Source organism: Coregonus lavaretus (genome assembly GCF_964263955.1).
Source record: "Coregonus lavaretus genome assembly, chromosome: 27".
Taxonomy (NCBI): domain Eukaryota; kingdom Metazoa; phylum Chordata; class Actinopteri; order Salmoniformes; family Salmonidae; genus Coregonus; species Coregonus lavaretus.
The window spans coordinates 25413022-25436171 of NC_140014.1; the positions used below are offsets into that span (position 1 = coordinate 25413022).

The window sequence follows — 23150 nt, forward strand, 5'->3', positions numbered from 1 at the left end:
CTGCAGCTTAACTAGGTCTTGCCTTGCAGCACTTGACCACGAGACTGGCCAATAATCAACATAAGACAAAACTAGAGCCTGCAGGACTTGCTTTTTGGAGTGCGGTGTCAAAAAAGTAGAGCATCTCTTTATTACGGACAAACCTCTCCCCATCTTGACAACCATTGAATCTATATGTTTTGACCATAACAGTTTACCATCTAAGGTAACACCAAGTAATTTAGTCTCCTCAACTTGTTCAACAGCCACACCATTCATTACCAGATTCAGCTGAGATCTAGAACTTGGCGAATGATTTGTACCAAATACAATGCTCTTAGTTTTAGAGATGTTCAGGACCAGTTTATTACTGGCCACCCATTCCAAAACAGACTGCAACTCTAAGGGTTTCAGTGACTTCATTAGCTGTGGTTGCTGATGCGTGTGTGGTTGAATCATCAGAATACATGGACACACATGCTTTGTTGAATTTTTTTTTTTTTTTTTTTTTGTCATTTAGCAGACGCTCTTATCCAGAGCGACTTACAGGAGCAATTAGGGTTAAGTGCCTTGCTCAAGGGCACATCGACAGATTTTTCACCTAGTCGGCTCGGGGATTAGAACCAGCGACCTTTCGGTTACTAGCACAACACTCTTAACCACTAAGCTACCTGCCGCCACCACTGGTGGCAGGTACTTGATTTAATGCCAGTGGCAGGTCATTAATAAAAAATAGAAAATAGTAGAGGGCCTAGAAAGCTCCCCTGCAGTACACCACACTTTACATGTTTGACATTAGAGAAGCTTCCATTAAAGAAAACCCTTTGAGTTCTATTAGATAGATAGCTCTGAATCCACAATATGGCAGAGGTTGAAAAGTCATATCAAAGGCTTCACTGAAATCTAACAGTACAGCTCCCACAATCTTCTTACTATCAATTTATTTCAATCAATCATCAGTCATTTGTGTCAGTGCAGTACATGTTCAGTGCCCTTCTCTACAGGCATGCTGAAAGTCTTATTAATTAGTTTACAGAGAAATAGCAATGTATTTGGTCAAACACTTTTTTCCAACAGTTTGCTAAGAGCTGGCAGCAAGCTGATAGGTCTGCTGTTAGAACCCGTAAAGGCCGCTTTACCACTCTTGGGTGGACAATGAGCTTGTCATAGCGGATGTAAGCAATGTGGGCGCACTCAACCTCAATCTACCTTCCTCACTTTGTCCTCAGTCTCATGTGAAGATTCTGCAATTCCGTCCACAACCATGTTGTTCTGCCTTGATTGTCCCTCGAGATAATCTGATTTCTCCTTCATTGTTATCATGGATTCACATACAGAATTTTTGTCCTCTCTCAATGACTTACAGATCGCTGTCATCTTGCTGTTCTCCTGTTTAAACTCACCGAGCTGACCCTGGGAGAAGTGCAAACTGTTCTTCAGGTCCTGGACCTCTCTGGTCAGGTCGTCCATTATTGTATTAGTTGACTCCACCAGAATTTAGACAAAACCCTTGAAGCTATTTTCTTGTTGTGGTATAATCATTATGCTTAATTCTATGTAAAAAAATATGTATATTTTTCTGCATATCTAAGCATACCTCCTGAGCTGTCTGTATCCTCCTGATTGGTTGTTCTTTTTTTTAAAGAAAGGAAATATGCTTTTCTGCATCTCTGCTAAAATCTGGGTAAAAGATTGAAAGGAATGTGAGTCTTATTCAGTACATTTAGTTATTGCTTGCTTTTTTAAAGTCTACCGACCTTGCCAGCAGGCATGCCAGCTAAGATAATTAGACAAGCTAGCTACTTGATTGATAGCCTGAAATGGCTTCTTGTTAGCTAGTTATGAGGTTGGGAACCTATCTGGGCTAGCTAAAGCTAACTTCATACAATTGCATTTGGCTAGTAGTATTACAGAGAAACAACCATTGTTTTTTTTATTATATATTTTTTTAAACAGGACAAATCTGAGGGGGTACGTGCCCCTGTGCCTCCTATGGGCATGATGCCTCTGGGATCAACCTGGTCTCAGAGCATTTCGTATTTTTCTTTATGTAAATTCGAGACACCTCATTTCGTATGATATGTTGTGTTTCATATGGTATGTATTAATTTGTGGATGTCCAACATCCATTTTGTATGATTGTTTACGAATTACAATTCGTATGATATGTTACGAATCTGAAAAACAAACAATATGTTACGAATTTGCAAAATGTATAATATGTTAAGAATTTGTGAAACGTATGATATATTATGAATTCCGTTGGCTTGGTGCTTAACGTTAGCTAGGCTAGGGGTTAGGGCTAAGGTTAGGTTTAAGGTAGGAGTTAGGTTAAAGGGTTAAGGTTAGGGTTAGCTAAAAGGGTTAAGGTTAGGGGAAAGGTTAGCTAACATGTTAAGTAGTTGCAAAGTAGCTAAAAAAGTAGTAAGTAGTTGAAAAGTTGCTAATGAGCTAAAATGCTAAAGTTCTCTGTGATGAGATTCAAACACGCAACGTTTGGGTTGCTAGACATTCGCATTATATGCCCACCGATCCACCTCGACCAACCAACCTCCTTTCTTTTTGCATCAATCTAAGTACCAAAAAAATCCCCATCAAAATCTGTCGGTTTTTTGCATGGGCTGTGTCTCAATCCACTACATCCACCTATGTCGGCCTTCTTGATCTGCGGTGGAAGGTGGCCGAGCTACAGCGGTGTTTGTCAGACCATGAGACGTCCCGAAAATCGGTTCTCCCGAAAACTTCTGTAGCGTCTGAACAGTTTGGCCTAAAAACTAATATGACCACTCTATAGAAAGTTTTGCCCGCCCCAACAGCTTAGACTTTTAGAGGTTAAGTAACCTTCTGTCTTATGTAACCAAACCAAACCTAACATATACACATTTGAGTGTCCCGGATTTATGTTAACTATGTTATGTCTAGTCTATGAGACCAGGCTGCTGCGATAGATTGTCATCTAGTTGAAAGAGCTGTCCTAAACACCTACATTAAGTAAAATCCTCACATAAATCGTCTATAGTCTATAGTCTTAAATGTGTATGCGTACGCACAGCAGTGTTCTAGAATATCGGACCGTTGGCTTTCATACTCAAGCAATTTCTCCAACTGTCAACACAGTCAAATTAATAGAGGTTGCATACTAGGAGCCGCGTTGGTTGGGAATTTTCGCGAAGTGCGCATTCAGGCTGTGCTTCCCCCGCAGATGGTGGTCTCAGAGCAGCGTAGGTATGTCACAATGGGACACTGGACTACCGCGTCTCTGCATCTGTGGACTGAATTACACTTAACCCTCAACTGAATTAACTTATTGTCACTTATTATATTTCACTGTCTGTTCTATAAGAGGTCAGAGGTCATGGACATTAGAGGTGGGTGGATTTAACATATCATCTTGTATTCATGGGAAAGCGTGTGAGCCTATGCATGCAGCCCCAGGCTGGTATGGCATGCCAACACTGATCGTGGTACTGGAGGGTGAGAGGAGGAAAGGGTGACTGTGACACCGATGCTTTTGAGAGCGCCATTTAACAGCTGACAACACTGACAGCCTGCGCCACAGTTAATACCAAGCCATTACTTTCCCACACATCCACACCGACACATTAATCCACCTGTTGAGAAAGTAACAAGCTTCATTTAGCAGCGCTGTAACTGGAAATTTGGCCACCAGAGTTATCCACATGCTATTAACATGGATAACAGTGGCATTCTACTGTAGGTAGCTGAGTGGCACCACAATAGCCTCCCTCTCACCGAAGCCTGGCTGTGTGTATTCACAGTCAACATGCTCCTGTCTGCTCTGATAGCAGCTTAGACTACAGAGCTGGAACACTGTAGGAATCATGGCTAATTAGTACAAAGGTAAATCCCCCACAGAAACAGCTCAAATCAATTAGCCCACACTCTGGATGGTTGAGCTCAAGCCACGCCACCTTTCTCACGATCCCTGGGAGCTCTGGGAAGCCGGGCTGATCAGTGTGGAGCGCAGCCCCACTCCCAGATGTCCCCCGGAGGCTGGATCACCCCCCCACATCCCTCTCTTCACATCCCTCCCTCCAAACTGTACCAGACAGACTGGCCATCACATTACTGTTACAGAGGCAACTTCCATCATTCTCCCTGCCTGTACAGAGTACAAACCATTCATCAAACCAAACATAACTGAAGAGAATACCCCCTATCCTACATTATACAGATAAATGTGACAGGGTAGGAACCAATGTTCCAACCAGCTATAAATATTCTGTCAAATTTGAATAAACAAACACTGATACAGTGAAACAAACATACCTCCTGAACAGATTTGACCACACCCCAAACAACTGCTCAAGACAGCTTGTTCCCTATAATGGTTGTCCTCAAACAAACAGAGTGCACAGAAACAATGCCACATAATCTCTACACGTACAAAAGCTCTCACCTGAAGAGAATTGAGGGGTGCTTTATACCAGAAATACTCTATGTAATGACTGGTCTTGTCTCCGCACTAACAATGGGAGTTGTTGTAGCAAAGGCATAAAGGCAGGCGGGAGGAAGCGAGATCAGGGGGGAACATTCTAGCCAATGAGAGGGCAGATACGCGCGTGAACGACAGACAACTCCGATATAAAATCGTTTTTCTTAAAGTTGCCAAGATGCCACGTGCGTCCACTTATGTCAATACATTCGTAACAACCTAAACACTACGGAACTTCTATTAGATCAAATAAGCCTATCTTAGCAAATTAGCAATAAAATAATGTGTTGACCAAATCCGACACTCTCTCATAGACCTCCATACAAAAAAATACTCACTTGGTCTGCTTGGACAGATTGACGGGAGTGGAGGCTCTCGCTTTGCCTCTTTCTCTCTGTTTATACATGTCCCACACTATTTAGGGTTCCCTGAGAAACACTGATCAAAACATTGTTTCCTACCCTGTCACATAAACATAACTTCAGAGAATACATCCTACCTGCCTAATAACTGTGAAATACATCTAGATTATGACCAGTAATGTACAGTAAGATACTGTGCCCAGGGCATAACTGACTAATGCGCTAGTTAGCTGGGAAAACACTTAGTAGAGGGAATGTTGATGAAAGTAGCTTCCAGCTGAATTTAATCCACAAGCCACATTAAAGAAACAAACACATTTCCAGCCGTTGTGTTTTTAAACATTTGGCTATCCCCTCCAGTCCAGGTGATCCAGAACTCCCTGCCAATAGACAGACAGATGTGGGAGGGCTGAGTGGGCGTGGGGTCTTGTCTCTGGGTCCTGTCTGTAGGGAGAGCAGAGAGAAGCCTGGCCCAAACAGCCTCTGGCACATGCTATCTACAGAAACATGATGAACCCCTTCCCCTATACTTACCTTTATTCACCCTCCTCCCTCAGCTCCCAGGATGCTGTGTGTGAGGACGAAGGATGAGGTATGTTGAGATTCCCTGAACAGTCGTGGAAGCTGACTATAAGGAGTAGTTGGAGGGGAGGATTTCACCTGGAAATAGAACAAGACCACAATCTCTTTCCAAAACAGCGAAGCAGAGATACTGTATTACATTTGGTGAGGATTGTGTAAGGTTTTCATTCTACTATGACATACATCACAGTGGTTGAGAGGTGTTGGGTTGACTGGAACTGAACATGTGAGCCTGACAGAGACCCGACCAAGCCGACAGATTCAGAAATCAGACGTTCCATCTCAGGGGAGTAGCGTGTGCAGACACCCACCCTCCCGGTTCCAGCAGCTGTGCACACAGAGAATAACATTTACCCAGCCAAATCCAGCGTGTTCTAATTAATTACTGCCTCTTCCAATGAAGAGAAAAAAAGAGTACCTGTGTATTTACAAGAGGATGCTCTTAGAGCAGCTGTTTGTGCATGCCCCTCCCACGGTAAAGCATGGTGCTGCAGGCTGCTGCCTGGATTCACTGAGGAGAGCTACAGCTGGGGCTGGGACTACTGAGTTTGATCCAACCACAGAGAGACCATGATTCAGCTCAGACTCACATCCTGACATGCCAGCGCATGGCTAGAACGAACAAATAAACAATCACATAAACGAGTATGCAGGCAGACAGACAGACAGACAGATTATATAAACAGACAACTACTAGGCAATACAGCCCTGGCAGACATTGTGTTGGACAGGCTCTGTGTGTGTCGCCCAGCTCCCATTATTCTCTCCCATCTCAGTCTTTCCTCTTTTTGTTTATCTATCCCTCTGCTTTCTGTCTTCTTCTTTCTCTCTGCAATGTTATGTATGCCAGCTCTCATGCAGATCTGAGCTTTGACAGATGGTCACCAGCAAATGTGTTTACTTCCACAGTGTTCCCAACAAAATGAGAAGATGCCTGCATGACTGTCTCCACATTAATGGTGTTAATAATGAAAGCGAGCTGAGCTGATGGGGGAACAGCAGAAAGTGGACGGCAGTGATGTTAGGACAGGGTCAACCCTTACCTAGTCCCTCACTGCAGAGACTGAACGGGCATTCCCACAGGCATACCCACACACCCTTCCCACAGGCGTACAGTGCCATCAGAAAGTATTCACACCCCTTGACTTTTTCCACATTTTGTTGTGTTACAAAGTGGGATTAAAATTGATTTAATTGTCTTTTGTTATTCAACGATCTACACAAAATACTCTGCAATGTCATAATGGAAGAAAAATTCAAACTTTTTCTATTTTTTATTAATTACAGCTGTCTTTCTAAAAGCCTCTCTAAAAGTCTCTAAAAGCTTTGCACACCTGGATTGTACAGTATTTGCCCATTATTCTTTTAAAAATCCTTCAAGCTCGGTCAAGTTGGTTGTTGATCATTGCTAGACAGCCATATTCACATCTTGCCATAGATTTTCAAACTGATTTAAGTCAAAACTATAACTAGGCCACTCAGGAACATTCAATGTCGTCTTGGTAAGCAACTATAGTGAATATTTGGCCTTGTGTTTTAGGTAATTGTCCTGCTGAAAGGTTAATGTTTCTCCCAGTGTGTGTTGGAAAGCAGACTGAACCCGTGCTTAGCTTTATTCCGTTTATTTTTATCCTAAAACAAATCCTTACCGATGACAAGCACACCACCATGATTGAAAAGAGTGGTACTTAGTGATGTGTTGTGTTTGATTTGCCCCAAACATAACGTTTGTATTCAGGACAAAAAGTTAATTTCTTTGCCACATTTTGCAACAGCATGCATGTTTATTTATATTTTGTACAGGCTTCCTCCTTTTCACTCTGTCATTTATGTTGGTATTGTGGAGTAACTACAATGTTGTTGATCCATCCTCAGTTATCTCCTATCACAGCCATTACGCTCTGTAACTGTTTTTAAAAAATCACTGTTGGCCTCATGTTTGTTTTATACCCATCTACCAATAGGTGCCCTTCTTTGTAAGGCATTTGAAAACCTCCCTGGTCTTTGTGGTTGAATCTGTGTTTGAAATTCACTGCTCGACTGAGGGACCTTATAGATAATTGTATGTGTGGGGTACAGAGATGAGGTAGTCATTCAAAAATCACGTTAAACACTATTATTGCACACAGAGTGAGTCCATGCAACTTATGTGACATTTTTACTCCTGAACTTATTTAGGCTTGCCACAAGAAAAGGGTTGAATACTTATTGACTCAAGACATTTCAGCTTCTCATTTTTAATTAATTTGTAAACATTTAAGAAAATATAATTCCACTTTGACATGTGTGTAGATCAGTTTCACAAAATCTAAATTGAATCTGTTTAAATTCAGGCTGTAACTCGACAAAATATGGAAAATGTCAAGGGGTGTGAATACTCTGAAGGCATTGTAAACATATCCACACTTTGATGATTCGAAACCATTTGATTGGCCCCTACAGAAGAGCTTGATTAATGGTATGAAATGCAATAAGCGGCACAGTGACTGCGTATACAGAATGCAAACATTCAAATCAAATATGGCGTGTGGCATTATCCACAATAAGTCTCATTTAAATATTACCATAATTCTAGCAGTGTGTGGGACCGACATGGGATACCTGCTAATTAGATGCTAAAAATAAAGATCATTAGTTATTATAGCTGATATGGATTAATATGCTGTTGCGCTGAGTGTGGGTTTATGAGCACGTCCTTGAGGAAAAGCCCATCCTACAAGCAGATGAAAATGATTACTGTAGCCTATCAAACTAACTGTATTCCAGTAGCACATAAACCAATAATGGAGTATCTGATCTCTGCTACAGTATTTCCAGCCTGTCAATATTGAAATATTCAGAATTTGGATCTGTCAGGCGTCAGTGTGTAGCGGTAGGATGGAGTCAGGCGCAGGACACAGAGCTAGTAGACAACGTACTTTACTCGTAAATAATAAATGAACATAACCTCCACGCAGGGAGGACAAACCCGCTCACCAGTCGATAACACCAAACATAGAACAAACACGCACACAACACAGTGGGAGCCAGAGGGTTAAATAGGAAACAAATCATAGACATAATGGGAACCAGGTGTGTACAATGAAGACAAAACAAGTAGAACACAGAAACATAGATCAGTGGCAGCTAGTACTCCGGTGACGACGAACGCCGAAGCCTGCCTGAGCAAGGAGGAGGAGCAGCCTTGGCTGAATCCGTGACAGTACCCCCCCCTTGACGTGCGCCGACACCGGCCTCGGGGACGGCCAGGAGGACGTGGCGCAGGGCGAGTCGGATGACGACGGTGGAAATCCCTCAACATGGAGGGATCGAGGATGTCCCTCCTAGGGACCCAGCACCGTTCCTCCGGACCGTACCCCTCCCACTCCACGAGATACTGCAGGCCCCCCACCCGACGCCTCGAATCCAGGATGGAACGGACCGAGTACGCCGGTGCCCCCTCGATGTCAAGTGGGGGCGGAGGAACCTCCCGTATCTCAGACTCCTGGAGTGGACCAGCTACCACCGGCCTGAGGAGAGACACATGGAACAAGGGGTTAATACGATACACAGGAGGAAGCTGTAACCTATAACAAACCTTGTTCAATCTCCTCAGGACTTTAAATGGCCCCACAAACCGCCGACCCAACTTCCGACAGGGCAGGCGAAGGGTCAGGTTTCGGGTTGAGAGCCAGACCCGGTCCCCTGGTGCATACACCGGGGCCTCACTGCGGTTGCGGTCGGCGCTCGCCTTTTGTCGCCTGATGGCCCGTTGCAGGCGTACATGGGCAGCGTTCCAGGTCTCCTCCGAGCGCCGAAACCATTCATCCACCGCAGGTGCCTCGATCTGGCTCTGATGCCACGGTGCCAGGACCGGCTGATAACCTAATACACACTGAAACGGAGACAGGTTAGTGGAGGAGTGGCGGAGGGAGTTTTGGGCCATCTCTTCCCAGGGGATGAAAACCGACCACTCCCCCGGCCGATCCTGGCAATAGGACCGCAGAAACCTACCCACATCCTGGTTTACTCTTTCCACCTTCCCATTACTCTTGGGGTGAAACCCTGAGGTCAGGCTGACCGAGACCCCCAGACGTTCCATGAACGCCCTCCAGACCCTTGAGGTGAACCTCGATCAGACACTATATCCTCAGGTACCCCGTAGTGTCGGAAGACGTGTGTAAATAGGGCCTCAGCAGTCTGTAGGGCCGTAGGGAGACCGGGCAGAGGAATGAGACGGCAGGACTTAGAAAACCGATCCACAACGACCAGGATTGTGGTGTTCCCTTGTGACGGGGGAAGGTCCGTAACGAAATCCACTGATAGGTTGGACCACGACCGTTGTGGAACGGGGAGGGGTTGTAATTTCCCTCTGGGCAGGTGTCTAGGTGCCTTACACTGGGCTCACACCGAGCAGGAGGAAACATAAACCCTCACGTCCTTAGCTAAAGTGGGCCACCAGTACTTCCCACTAAGACCGATGCTAAGGATGACTAAGACTGTCCGACCGATGCCAGGATGACCAGAGGAGGGTGACGTGTGAGCCCAATAGATCAATCGATCGCGGACATCTAACGGCACGTACATACGACCCTCTGGACACTGGGGGGAGTGGGCTCTGTATGTAACGCCCGCTCGATGTCCGCGTCAACCTCCCACACCACTGGTGCCACCAGACACGAAGCCGGAAGTATGGGATTGGGCTCTGATAGATTAATTATTAATGACTAATTATTACACCCTGAAACTGTGTATAATGTGTTAGAAATGTGTGAGTGTAGGACCAGTAAAGGCTATGGCATTGAGCCACTATTTAGCAATGTGAGTAAGAGTCAGGCCAGACAACAAAGACAACTGAGAAACTAAGATAAAGAGGCCTCCCAATTTAGGGAGGGGAGAAACTGTTATGAAAACATGGTGCAGAATATTGTGAGAATGGCAATAACTGAGTAAAGCAGGGAGTAGGATATGTGTGTGTGTGTGTGTATGTATGTGTGTATGCATGTGTGTATATGTGTGTGTGTGTGAACTGAAGGTCAGTAGAGCAGTTTTAGAGTGGAAAACTACAGCCCGCCTACAGAGGGAAGGGATTTATTTTTGTATGACGTATGAGTATAAAAGATGGACTCTGAAATTGTGATGGCAGAATTCTCAATGAATAAATATCTCTGACTATGCAGACCGGGACTCTGGCCGTTACTTAAATCCCAAAAGACTTACAACCTTTTGGGAGACGCACAGAGAAACTGAAATAGTTTGTTAAATAATTCACATAACAGGCTCCATAGACCTCTCCTCTGTGTCATACAGTCGGGACAGAGCGTCTGCCTTAGCGTTCTGGGAACCTGGTCTGTAAGAAAGGGTGAACACAAAACGGGTGAAAAACATGTCCCACCTTGCCTGGCGAGGGTTCAGTCTCCTCGCCGCCCGGATGTACTCCAGATTGTGGTGGTCAGTCAAAATGAGGAAAGGGTGTTTAGCCCCCCCAATGCCTCCATGCTTTCAGAGCCTTAACCACAGCTAGCAGCTCCCAGTCCCCCACATCATAGTTGCACTCCGCCGGGCTGAGCTTCTTCGAAAAGAAAGCACAGGGGCGGAGCTTTGGTGGCGTACCCGAGCGCTGAGACAGTACAGCTCCTATCCCAGCCTCGGACGCATCCACCTCTACTGTGAATGCCAAGGAGGGATCCGGATGAGCCAGCACTGGAGCCGAGGTAAACAGGTCCTTCAGGTGACCAAAAGCCCTGTCCGCCTCAGCTGACCACTGCAGTCGCACCGGTCCCCCCTTCAGCAAGGAGGTAATGGGAGCCGCTACCTGACCAAAGCCCCTGATACACCTCCAGTAGTAGTTGGCAAACCCTAAGAATCGCTGCGCCTCCTTGACCGTGGTTGGAGTCGGCCAATTACGCACGGCCGAAATGCGGTCAATCTCCATCTCCACCCCTGACGCGGACAGGTGGTGCCCTAAGAAGGACTTTTGAAAGAACATGCATTTCTCCCCCTTGACGTACAGGTCATGTTCCAACAGTCGACCAAGCACCTTGCGCACCAGGGACACATGTTCGGCTCGTGTAGCAGAGTATATGAGAATGTCATCTATATACACCACTACACCCTGTCCGTGCAGGTCCCTGAAAATCTCATCAACAAAGGATTGGAAGACTGATGGAGCATTCATCAACCCGTACGGCATGACGAGGTACTCATAGTGCCCAGATGTGGTGCTAAATGCCGTCTTCCACTCATCTCCCTCCCGGATACGCACCAGGTTGTACACGCTCCTGAGATCCAATTTAGTGAAGAAGCGCGCCCCGTGCAATGACTCCGTCATATTAGCAATGAGAGGTAGTGGATAACTGTACTTAACAGTGATCTGATTGAGACCACGGTAGTCAATGCACGGGCGTAAACCTCCATCCTTCTTCTTCACAAAAAAGAAACTTGAGGAGACAGGTGAAGTGGAAGGCCGAATGTATCCCTGTCTCAGAGATTCTGAGACATATGTTTCCATAGCAACCGTCTCTTCCTGTGACAGAGGATACACGTGACTCCGGGGAAGTGCAGCGCCTACATGGAGGTTTATCGCACAATCCCCCTGTCGATGGGGTGGTAATTGAGCCGCCTTCTTTTTACAGAAGGCGAGAGCCAAATCGCCATAGTCGGGGGGGAATGTGCATAGTGGAGACCTGGTTTGGACTTTCCACCGTAGTTGCACCTATGGAAACACCTACACACCTCCCTGAGCACTGACGTGACCATCCCTTGAGAGCCCAGCTGCGCCTGAATCTACGAGCACCTTATGCTGGGAATGCGGGGAAAACTCCGGAAATTCGATGTCAATACACATGTGCGCAACAGGGAGCTCTGGGTGAGTCGGTAGCCTACTCACCTGGGACGATCTACCAGTGCTCTGCCTGCTGCCTCGACTCCCTGAGGAACCTCCCCAGCACCGACCAGTAGTGTGTCCTCTGCGGCCACAGTTGGTGCAGGAGACGGCCCCTCTTCCGGTCTCCCTGAGAGCAGCACCTCCGAGCTCCATCGGTGTAGGGTCGGAGGTGCTGGGGGACGGAATGGACGGACCCTGATCCGGACGTCCGCGGGTCGCCAACAGGTTATCCAGCCTGATCGACAAATCCATCAGCTGGTCCAGGTTAAGGGTGGTGTCCCTGCAGGCCAGCTCCCGACGAACGTCCTCCCGTAGGCTGCATCTGTAGTGGTCAATCAGGGCCCTCTCATTCCATCCCGCGCTGGCAGCCAGGGTCCTGAAGTCCAGTGCGAAGTCCTGTGTGCTCCTCTTCCCCTGTCTGAGGTGGAACAGACGTTCCCCCGCCGCTCTCCCCTCCGGTGGATGATCGAATACCGCCCGGAAGCGGCGGGTGAAATCTTCATAGCGCACCGACGCCTCGTCTATTCCTCCCCACTCGGCATTGGCCCACTCGAGCGCTCTTCCCGACAGACAGGAGATGAGGGTGGACACGCTCTCGTATCCCGATGGAGCCGGGTGGATGGTAGCCAGGTAGAGCTCTACCTGGAGCAGAAAACCCTGGCACCCGGCAGCTGTACTGTCATATGCCCTCGGGAGCGAGAGCCGAATCCCAATGGACCCAGGTGACGAAGGGGTGGACAGCGGTGTGGGTTGCTGTGTAGTTGGAGGTGGTGTAGGAAAACCCCCTCTCTTCCATCGCTCCATGGTGTTCAACACGCGCTCCATGGCTGTGCCGAGAGTCTGTCTCATGGTCGCCTGCTGTTGGACGCGTTCCTCCACTGATCCGGAAGGAATGAATGTACCTGCTGACTCCATTTGAGGTGTGTGTTTCTGTCAGGCGTCAGTGTGTAGCGGTAGGATGGAGTCAGGCACAGGACACAGAGCTAGTAGACAACGTACTTTACTCGTTAAAAAAAAAATGAACATAACCTCCACGCAGGGAGGACAAACCCGCTCACCAGTCGATAACACCAAACATAGAACAAACACGCACACAACACAGTGGGAGCCAGAGGGTTAAATAGGAAACAAATCATAGACACAATGGGAACCAGGTGTGTACAATGAAGACAAAACAAGTAGAACACAGAAACATAGATCGGTGGCAGCTAGTACTCCGGTGACGACGAACGCCGAAGCCTGCCCGAGCAAAGAGGAGGAGCAGCCTCGGCTGAATCCGTGACAGGATCACTGACTAGAAAAATGTATTTAGGCAGTTTTGGATGATTGGGAATAACAGTAAAATAGCATAGAATTATATTAGTCCTTCAGAATCAGCACAGTATGTTGTTTGGCCAATTTTCAGTCTGCCTGAGAAACACGTCATGGTGTTCTGATTTCCTCACGTTCTTTAAATTGCAAAGCAGAACATGGAGGATTTAGAAGATTGTCTTACATGCTACATTCCTCTGAAGGAGGTTTCTATTGTTGTCTTGGCTGGTGTAGTTGGTTGGTCTTGTTGTGAGTGTATAGATGAGTGTGTGAGAAAGCAATATTTGTGCAGGGAATGGGAATTCATTTAGAGTGACTTGCTGTGGTGTTTTTTCACTGAAAGGAGCCATAATCAACTAAATTAACATAAAGTGCTTACAACAGGACTGTAGTTGGGAGATATAAAAACGCTAGTGCAATGCTGTATCGCTCTCCATGGCTAATCACCACGCTCCCTGGATGGATATCATTATCATGTCAACTGGAGCATGGGCGTTCTTCTGGTGCATTCTGGGCCCTTAGTGTCTCCAGTGAGAGTCCTTTTCTCTTTGTTTCACAGATGACTCATCTTCCCTGATTGCCACTTAGAGGTGTGATTTGGGGGGGGTGAGGTTTTGAAAAGGCTAATCGTTACTCTCTCCTCTGACTCCTCTGTTCTTCTGTACTGGCTGTTACAGCATGAGCGCATCCCAGTGCCTGCCTGTCTGTAGGATAACACTTAATAAACACACACCCTCATAGGCAATTAGAGTAAAGACCACAGGCACAAACGTCCTCCTACAACCTCCTCATCTCATCTTCCTCCCTCCACTCAGGGACATGCCGTGACAAGGCAGGGGCTTGTGGAGCAGAGAATCAGAGGGCTGAATAGGCACCTGATCTCCACTGCAGGGTAGCAAAACAACAACAACAACCCCCCGAGCAGGGTAACAGTGTCCTAAGAGAGGACTGGGGACTGGTGGGAGAGGTGGTTAGATGGTGGATGGAGATGAGGCTGGTCAGACACAGACACAGGATACTGGGCAGGAGATACACTGACCAGCCAAGGCAGAGCAGAGCTGGCTGAGACAAGACCACAGCTGGTTGGCTAATGTCCACTTTCTCACTCTGCGCCTGTAGGCACCGTGCCAGAGGACAAATCCCAGTACTTCACATAACAGGTGGCCCAGATGACAATAAATTATCCAGGGAACTGAGATCCTCGCTGGATGTCAAAGTAACGGAACATCAGGTATCATCATAGCAATATACATGCAGTTACGTGATGTTATCCGTGTAGCCATTCAGAGTGGAAAAACTAAATGCCCCACAAAAGACAGGAAAAATAAGGTAATATGGATACATTCATACACATAGTCAGTGAATATTCTGTGTAATATAATGTTATGTGTGAACAGTCATACAAATGATAGATTGTTGTTGTTCACCGCCTGGTCTGGGATAAATGATTTATCTGCTGAGGATGTCGGGGATGGGCGGGCGCGTGTCTGATGGAGTCTGGATGCAGCTGTGATGAGGAGAACCTGTGGTCTGGCAGGGACCAGGGCTCTCAGCTCCTATCCTCGTCCGAGGTCTCAGGGCCTGTCTGTCTGGGTGGCTCTCAGCCCAGATCCGCCAGACAATGTGTGTGTGTGCTTGTATTAGAGTGTGTGGACATGCAGCTGTGTGAGGCTGGATGTTTTCTGGCTTGGTTCCCAAGGGCACCCTGATGAAGCCTGGTCTGGCCTGGATGGAGGGAGGAGAGGAGAGGAGAGGGGGATGGAGTCTGGCAGCTGTACAGAGGTTGGTCTATCTCTAGCCCTCACACTGCAGTCTCATGAGCCAAACCCTGCTGAATGATCCACAGTCAACACCTGCCCATGTACCAGTGTCCGGGACTCAGTCGAAGATAACACTGCACACAGTATATAAATGGGGATGCTCTGTAGACAAGATGCGACACTACCTCTGGAAATAACTGGGTTATATAGACCCCTCTGCACCCACGAGCGGACGAGAGAGAGAGATTGATGAAGCCCCTACCGAGAGAGGACAAAGCCCACATGGTCTGTTTAATCAGAATCATCCCTCTCTCTCTCTCTCCCTCCCTCTGTTCCAACCCTCTAATCAAGAGCCAGGTGTTCAACATGCGCTAGTCAGTTCCCTCACCCCCTCTCTGTCTACCCCTCTGTCTCTTTCAATCTGTCTCAGCATATTTGTGTCTCTCCTCCTCCCATCCCTCCCTCTCACAGGTGGGTTTGTGCATGGCTCCAACCCTGTAATTAAACAGTGTCATCCACCTGCGCTATCGAATCAGATCTGACTTGAGATCATTGTAAGGCTGCTAGGCTAGCTGCAACAAAACAGAACAGAGGAACACAGGGGAGTCAATAAGCCCCAGGGCACCAGGCTCTGACCCCACACTGAGACCCTGTTGTGTGGGTGCACTCAGGGGGAGGTGGAGGCATTAGTGGGCTCACAGATCAGAGGGAGCTGTATGTTGGAACAGACAGGTACACACACTCATATATGCACGTACACACACAGCTGGAGGTCTAGGGAGGGTGTTAGATCTAATTTCTCTCTGTGATGGGGGGTATCTGACGGAGGAGTTTGGTGTGTGTGTGTGTGATAGCGAGGGGCTGCCATGGGAGTAGTCTCCACAGATGGGGTTCAGTAATCCCTTAATGAATTCAATTACAAAGATGGGACCATAAATCAAAACTGAGCCCAGAGCTGAAGGCAAACTCATCTGTTGCCTCAGAGAAACAATTTAGCCCTCCTCCTCCTGCTCCACATGTTGTTTACAGAGATGAGGCCAAAAGGTTGATTTATGGTTGTGAATTAGACACTCTTGCTGTAGCTGTTGCTTGGACTCTGCTATACTTCCCAAAGCCAAGCAGCAGTTCTCTACTCCCTTAACTATTCCACTGGTATTATAGAAGTGAAACAAGACCTGTATGTGTTATGCAAAAATAAAACATAACTTGGTGTTAAACTCTTTACATAATGTTTTCTCCCGAGTGGCGCAGTGGTCTAAGGCACTGCATTGCAGTGCTAGCTGTGCCACTAGAGATCCTGGTTCGAATCCAGGCTCTGTCGTAGCCGGCCGCGACCAGGAGACCCATGGGGCGGCGCACAATTGGCCCAGCGTCGTCCAGGGTAGGGGAGGGAATGGCCGGCAGGGATGTAGCTCAGTTGCTAGAGCATGGCGTTTGTAACGCCAGGGTTGTGGGTTCGATTCCCATGGGGGGGCCAGTATAATAAATAATAAAAAAAGTATGCACATTACTAACTGTAAGTCGCTCTGGATAAGAGCGTCTGCTAAATGACTAAAATGTAAATGTAAGGCTACTCTTAACACGTTCCTGTCCTTCAAAGGTCACTCCCATCCAATATGTCACAGTCATACAGTGGGGAACATTTTTTATTTAGTCAGCCACCAATTGTGCAAGTTCTCCCACTTAAAAAGATGAGAGGCCTGTAATTTGCATCATAGGTACACGTCAACTATGACAGACAAAATGAGGAAAAAATTCCAGAAAATCACATTGTAGAATTTTTAATGAATGTATTTGCAAATTATGGTGGAAAATAAGTATTTGGTCAATAACAAAAGTTTCTCAATACTTTGTTATATACCCTTTGTTGGCAATGACACAGGTCAAACGTTTTCTGTAAGTCTTCACAAGGTTTTCACACACTGTTGCTGGTATTTTGGCCCATTCCTCCATGCAGATCTCCTCTAGAGCAGTGATGTTTTGGGGCTGTCGCTGGGCAACACGGACTTTCAACTCGGACTTTCAATTATGCTGGAAAATAAGTATTTGGTCACCTACAAACAAGCAAGATTTCTGGCTCTCACAGACCTGTAACTTCTTCTTTAAGAGGCTCCTCTGTCCTCCACTCGTTACCTGTATTAATGGCACCTGTTTGAACTTGTTATCAGTATAAAAGACACCTGTCCACAACTTCAAACAGTCACACTCCAAACTCCACTATGGCCAAGACCAAAGAGCTGTAAAGGACACCAGAAACAAAATTGTAGACCTGCACCAGGCTGGGAAGACTGAATCTGCAATTGGTAAGCAGCTTGGTTTGAAGAAATCAACTGTGGGAGCAATTATTAGGAAATGGAAGACATACAAGACCACTGATAATCTCCCTCGATCTGGGGCTCCACGCAAGATCTCACCCCGTGGGGTCAAAATGATCACAAGAACCGTGAGCAAAAATCCCAGAACCACACGGGGGGACCTAGTGAATGACCTGCAGAGAGCTGGGACCAAAGTAACAAAGCCTACCATCAGTAACACACTACACCGCCAGGGACTCAAATCCTGCAGTGCCAGACGTGTCCCCCTGCTTAAGCCAGCACATGTCCAGCCCGTCTGAAGTTTGCTAGAGTGCATTTGGATGATCCAGAAGAGGATTGGGAGAATGTCATATGGTCAGATTAAACCAAAATATAACTTTTTGGTAAAAACTCAACTCGTCGTGTTTGGAGGACAAAGAATGCTGAGTTGCATCCAAAGAACACCATACCTACTGTGAAGCATGGGGGTGGAAACATCATGCTTTGGGGCAGTTTTTCTGCAAAGGGACCAGGACGACTGATCCGTGTAAAGGAAAGAATGAATGGGGCCATGTATCGTGAGATTTTGAGTGAAAACCTCCTTCCATCAGCAAGGGCATTGAAGATGAAACGTGGCTGGGTCTTTCAGCATGACAATGATCCCAAACACACCGCCCGGGCAACGAAGGAGTGGCTTCGTAAGAAGCATTTCAAGGTCCTGGAGTGGCCTAGCCAGTCTCCAGATCTCAACCCCATAGAAAATCTTTGGAGGGAGTTGAAAGTCTGTGTTGCCCAGCAACAGCCCCAAAACATCACTGCTCTAGAGGAGATCTGCATGGAGGAATGGGCCAAAATACCAGCAACAGTGTGTGAAAACCTTGTGAAGACTTACAGAAAACGTTTGACCTGTGTCATTGCCAACAAAGGGTATATAACAAAGTATTGAGAAACTTTTGTTATTGACCAAATACTTATTTTCCACCATAATTTGCAAATAAATTCATAAAAAAATCCTACAATGTGATTTTCTGGATTTTATTTCTCATTTTGTCTGTCATAGTTGACGTGTACCTATGATGAAAATTACAGGCCTCTCTCATCTTTTTAAGTGGGATAACTTGCACAATTGGTGGCTGACTAAATACTTTTTTCCCCCACTGTACCTGTATGAAGATGTCAGCAAAAACCTGAAAGCATCTGTCCATGACAATCTTTATCTTCTAAAATGATGCCTATAATAGGTATTCAGAGCAACATAATACACCCACATCTATATTCCACAGCGGACAGCATAGCCTACAGTATGGAGGTTGGTGTACAATGAGATTACAAAGAGAGAGGGTAAAGGAATCCCTTTAAGCTAAGGTCCTAGGAAATAATTGGGGTGAGGGAGCCAGGAGGGAGAATCAAAGTGCTGATGCAGAGAAAGCTAGAGTGGAGTGGAGGGAGTTCAAGGCAAGTGGGATTATTAGGGAAATTATTCTGGCAGAGCAGCAGCAGAGTCTGAGCAGGCAGGCAGGGGAGGGATGGGGAGGGCCGAGCCCAGCAAGGTGCCTTTGAGCTGGCTGCCATGGGATAAAGTTAGCGCTGCGGCTAAACTGCAGCTGTCAAAGAGAGGGAACCAACTGGGAAGTAGGAGAGGGGGTCATGCTGCAGCTGCCTTCATGTACTGTATGTTCATCTGCCTGGGCTATGAGTATGGAGAGCAGGAAACAAGAGGGGGAGGAAAGGAGGAGAGGGCTTTCTCTCTTCATCTCTGAATCTACCTCACAGCACTGCCAGAGGCCCTCTCCAAAATTCTCATCGGCATTAGAAAAATTGCAGTTTAGTCAACTAGCATAAAAACATGCTGAAGAATGAATCCACACGGCCTTCTTGCCTGTTAGCACTGTGAAAGCGCATTAAGGTCACATAATACTACAAAACTACACAACCAACACATTTTTCCTTCAACAGACAGTAAAGGTGAATGGAGTTACCAGACTGAAAGAATGATTAATGTTGAACTTCTCTACAGTAACTTACAGGAAAATGCCAATGTCAAAGTTTTGTGTAGAAGATTAAGATTTAGATGACATGGGAAGAAGGTACGGTGGCTCTAAGGGGCAAATCAGCTTTCAAAATAATAGGCTGCGAAATATTTCAGGTTGTGAAGTTTGGTAAAAACCAGCAGAATATTTCAAAGACCTGCAAAATATTTAAAAGGCCATAAAAATATTTCAAAAGCAATGAAAATATTTCAAAGACGATAAAAAAATGTCAAAGACCTGCAAAATATTACAATGGCCATCAAAATATTTCAGGCTGCAAAGTTCATAAAAAAACAGAGAAATATTTTTGCCTTCGAAGTTTGTTAAAATGCTACGTCGTTAGGAACACTAGCAGCGCTAGCTACTTAGTTTAATCGTTAGCAGTGCTAAAAAGTTAGCTACGACGTTAGCAGCACTATCTAGTTAGCTAGGTCATTAGCAACGCAAGCTAGTTAGGTACGGTGTTAGCAGCGCTAGCTGGTTCGCTACATCGTTAGCTAGGCAAATGTGTTAATGTCATATACATTATGAAGCTGGCATAATTGCAAACATGACCACACATTGGCCCGGTGTTGGAATTTAGTGGGGAAGTAAAACCCACCACAGCCCACGTTGAAGCTATGCGGGTAGCGCTTCAATAAAAAGCACAGAGTTCCGTAACATGTATTTGTAATAAATGCTGTAACCATTTAAGGCGATCAAAGTTTACGTTAGAATGTACACCATTTCAGGGCGATATCCAGGACTTTTTTGTATTTTTTATTATCACGATACATTGAGTCCAGTTTGTTGAGCAATTATAGTTTCTAGCAAAGTGTTTGCGTGAAAACTTTATCAAATGGGGGGAAAAACAACCATATGAATTTAAAAAACAATGACTTGACCTTGGCCTATTTCAGACCAAACTTCAGAGCCTGACATATTTCGAAGCCTTTTACCTAACTTTGTAGCCTATTCTTTTGAAAGCTGGTTTGCCTCTTTGGGCCACTGTAAGAAGGGGAGTGGGTGATATTAATCCTAAACCTGTTTTACAAAGATTATTTGACAGGGCGGTCATTTTACATATCATAAAATGGTATATCAGATGAGGTCTTAAAATTCATCTGCAAAAAGCTGAAAAATAGCCTATGCTACAGGCTTTGATGGCTCTGGAGGAGTAAAATGTGATATATCTTCACACAATGGTGTTGTAAAGCCCCCATCCGAGTGGGAGGCTGGGTTCAGCTGGCAATGAAGAGAGAAGAGGAGGATGACGTGGCTCTGAGGTGAGGTGTGGTAATGTTCTAACATGGCAGCCCAGACAGACTGACCCTCTCAGTGTCAGGGTTTGATGTGCGGGGGCGAGGAGACCCAGACCTCTCCATAGAGTTAACTCCACACACACAAACCTCTGCCAAGGGTGATATCTGATAGCATTGAAAACCAACACCTCCACCATAAAAGCTCATAGAAAAAATGTAATAAAAGACACCTTACCTTCTCTAAACCTTGCTTTATCCAATTGGAGATGCTAGGTTGAGGATGGCTTTTAGCCAGCAGCTAAGTTACTGTAACACTTACCTCTGCTGATGTGACTGTTCTCCCCTAATAAAAGCCTGGTGACTAAACCCTGTTGTTTTATGTATTCATGTCAAAAGCTGTTAACACTTATAATCAACCCAAGACGGAAAGATGATAGTAACCAATCAATTAGAAAAGAGAACAAGAACAAAAGTTTCCTGTTGGTAGGAGCTTTACTGAGACAGCCAATGCAAAACAAGTAACCTTCAACACCAACAGACGGGTTAGCTGAAGACACGAAAACGATGCACACTTGGCAGAAGTCCGTGTGTTGTGATTCTGAATGGCCATATAGCTAGCAACAATGACTGCTGCCATGTGGGGAATCGACGGTGGCTTGTTCAGCTAGTTATATTTCGTTCTTCATACCATGTCTTGTTTTTAGGTGTTTTCACTGATGTCACGTCTATGCTAATATGGCAAAACATTTGCTAGCTAGCTAACCAACAACTGTAATGATGTATTTGAGAGACAAGTGCTCATTGTGCAAATGTATTTATGTTTTCAATAAACATTGGAGACCAAATATAGTTTGTCAACAATCTAAGCCAACCTTGTTTTTCCCCATAGTTGCGCACACGTCGGTTTTGTTGCTAATCAACCAACCCATCTATATACAGTAGCAGCAAAGTGGAGGGAGAGGGATGTGAATATTAGCCACATCCTAACATCACCACCTCAAAAAAAGTGGTGTCAACACTGAACAAACCACCAGTAATCCGCCCAGTCAAAATTTCCCAAATAAAATCATAAAAGCTAATTTACAAAATAAATCCAGAACCCAATTATGTCATTCATTTGGAATGGATAACATTGCATAGCTCATCATCAACAATAATTCATATATTTGGCAGCTTTATGTACAATTAATTAAAGGCGAAACGTGCAGTAGGCATAACGCGCATCCAGCATCGTGGTAAAAAATAAATAAATCAATCATAGTACATACTATGCTGTTCTATCGCACGTGCAATGATGTGCAATGATCTCCAAGTAGAAAAAAACTAAACAATGTTCGTTGTTTGAAGTAACGTCTTTGTTGTTGTAATATCTCAAATGGACATGGCAGTTTCACCGCTATGGATTCCAGTTTTAACACTTTAGTGATTATCCTGTCCAAAATAGTTTGCAGAATTTTCCTCCATAAAACAAATGAGAAATCATACCACATAATGAAATAAATAACAGTTGTTGAAAAATAAACCCAAAACTCAAACAAAATGCTACCAGTTCAAATTTACATAATCCAATAACACAGGTCTCAAGACTTAATGTAATTGGCTGAATGTAACATCATCACCTCGATTAACATGAGCATTTCAACTGAAACACACTCCATATGATTTTACATATTCAAGGCATGATTATAGCAATACTTTGGCTTCAGACGCAAGCTCGCAAACAGCAGCTTTCATTCTTTGTTCATGTGTAGTCATGATTTTTGAAATACTGATTGGACTAATACCTGTCATGACTGTTCCTAACACATTAGGTAGTGTACTTCACTTTCATGTGATTACAGACACAGACTTATCTATGATAGAGAGGGGGGTTAACAGGCTAAGGCAAAGACCACATATACTTGAGTGACGTGAAAAGTAGGATATGAGACATTACGGTTAGTCTCTGTTTGATCCAGCTCAATACTACCCATAACCTCTTTCCTAGTTAAAGGAGATATCCTGAGAAGAAATGGATCCTGTCATAATCTCCATCCTGAGAGCATGAAAGCTGTGTGTTGACCCCACCGTCTCTATCAATGAGTCAATCTCTCCAAATGGGACAGGGGGTTGGAGTAGCACAACAGTCCAGACAAACAGGCCAAACCCAGTAGTGCTAGAATCCATCATCGTCATCACATCCATACTCTGGAGTAAAAGAAGACAGAATGATTACTCAACTGCTCTCAAAATACATGTCTTCAAACATATGTAGACAGCCTGGTAGCCAG

The 23150-nt window shown here is 45.4% G+C and overlaps 1 protein-coding gene across 1 annotated transcript in view; it reads right to left on the reverse strand.

Moving 5' to 3' along the window:
* Positions 1–21356: 21356 nt before the first annotated feature.
* The window catches only part of LOC311102902 (transcription factor IIIB 90 kDa subunit-like), a 56168-nt gene continuing 54374 nt past the window's right edge, over positions 21357–23150 (reverse strand). The window contains exon 19 of the mRNA XM_084144375.1: positions 21357–23067. Coding sequence (XP_084000501.1) covers positions 23036–23067 — 32 coding nt within the window. The 3' untranslated portion in view covers positions 21357–23035. The remainder of the gene's footprint in view (positions 23068–23150) is intronic.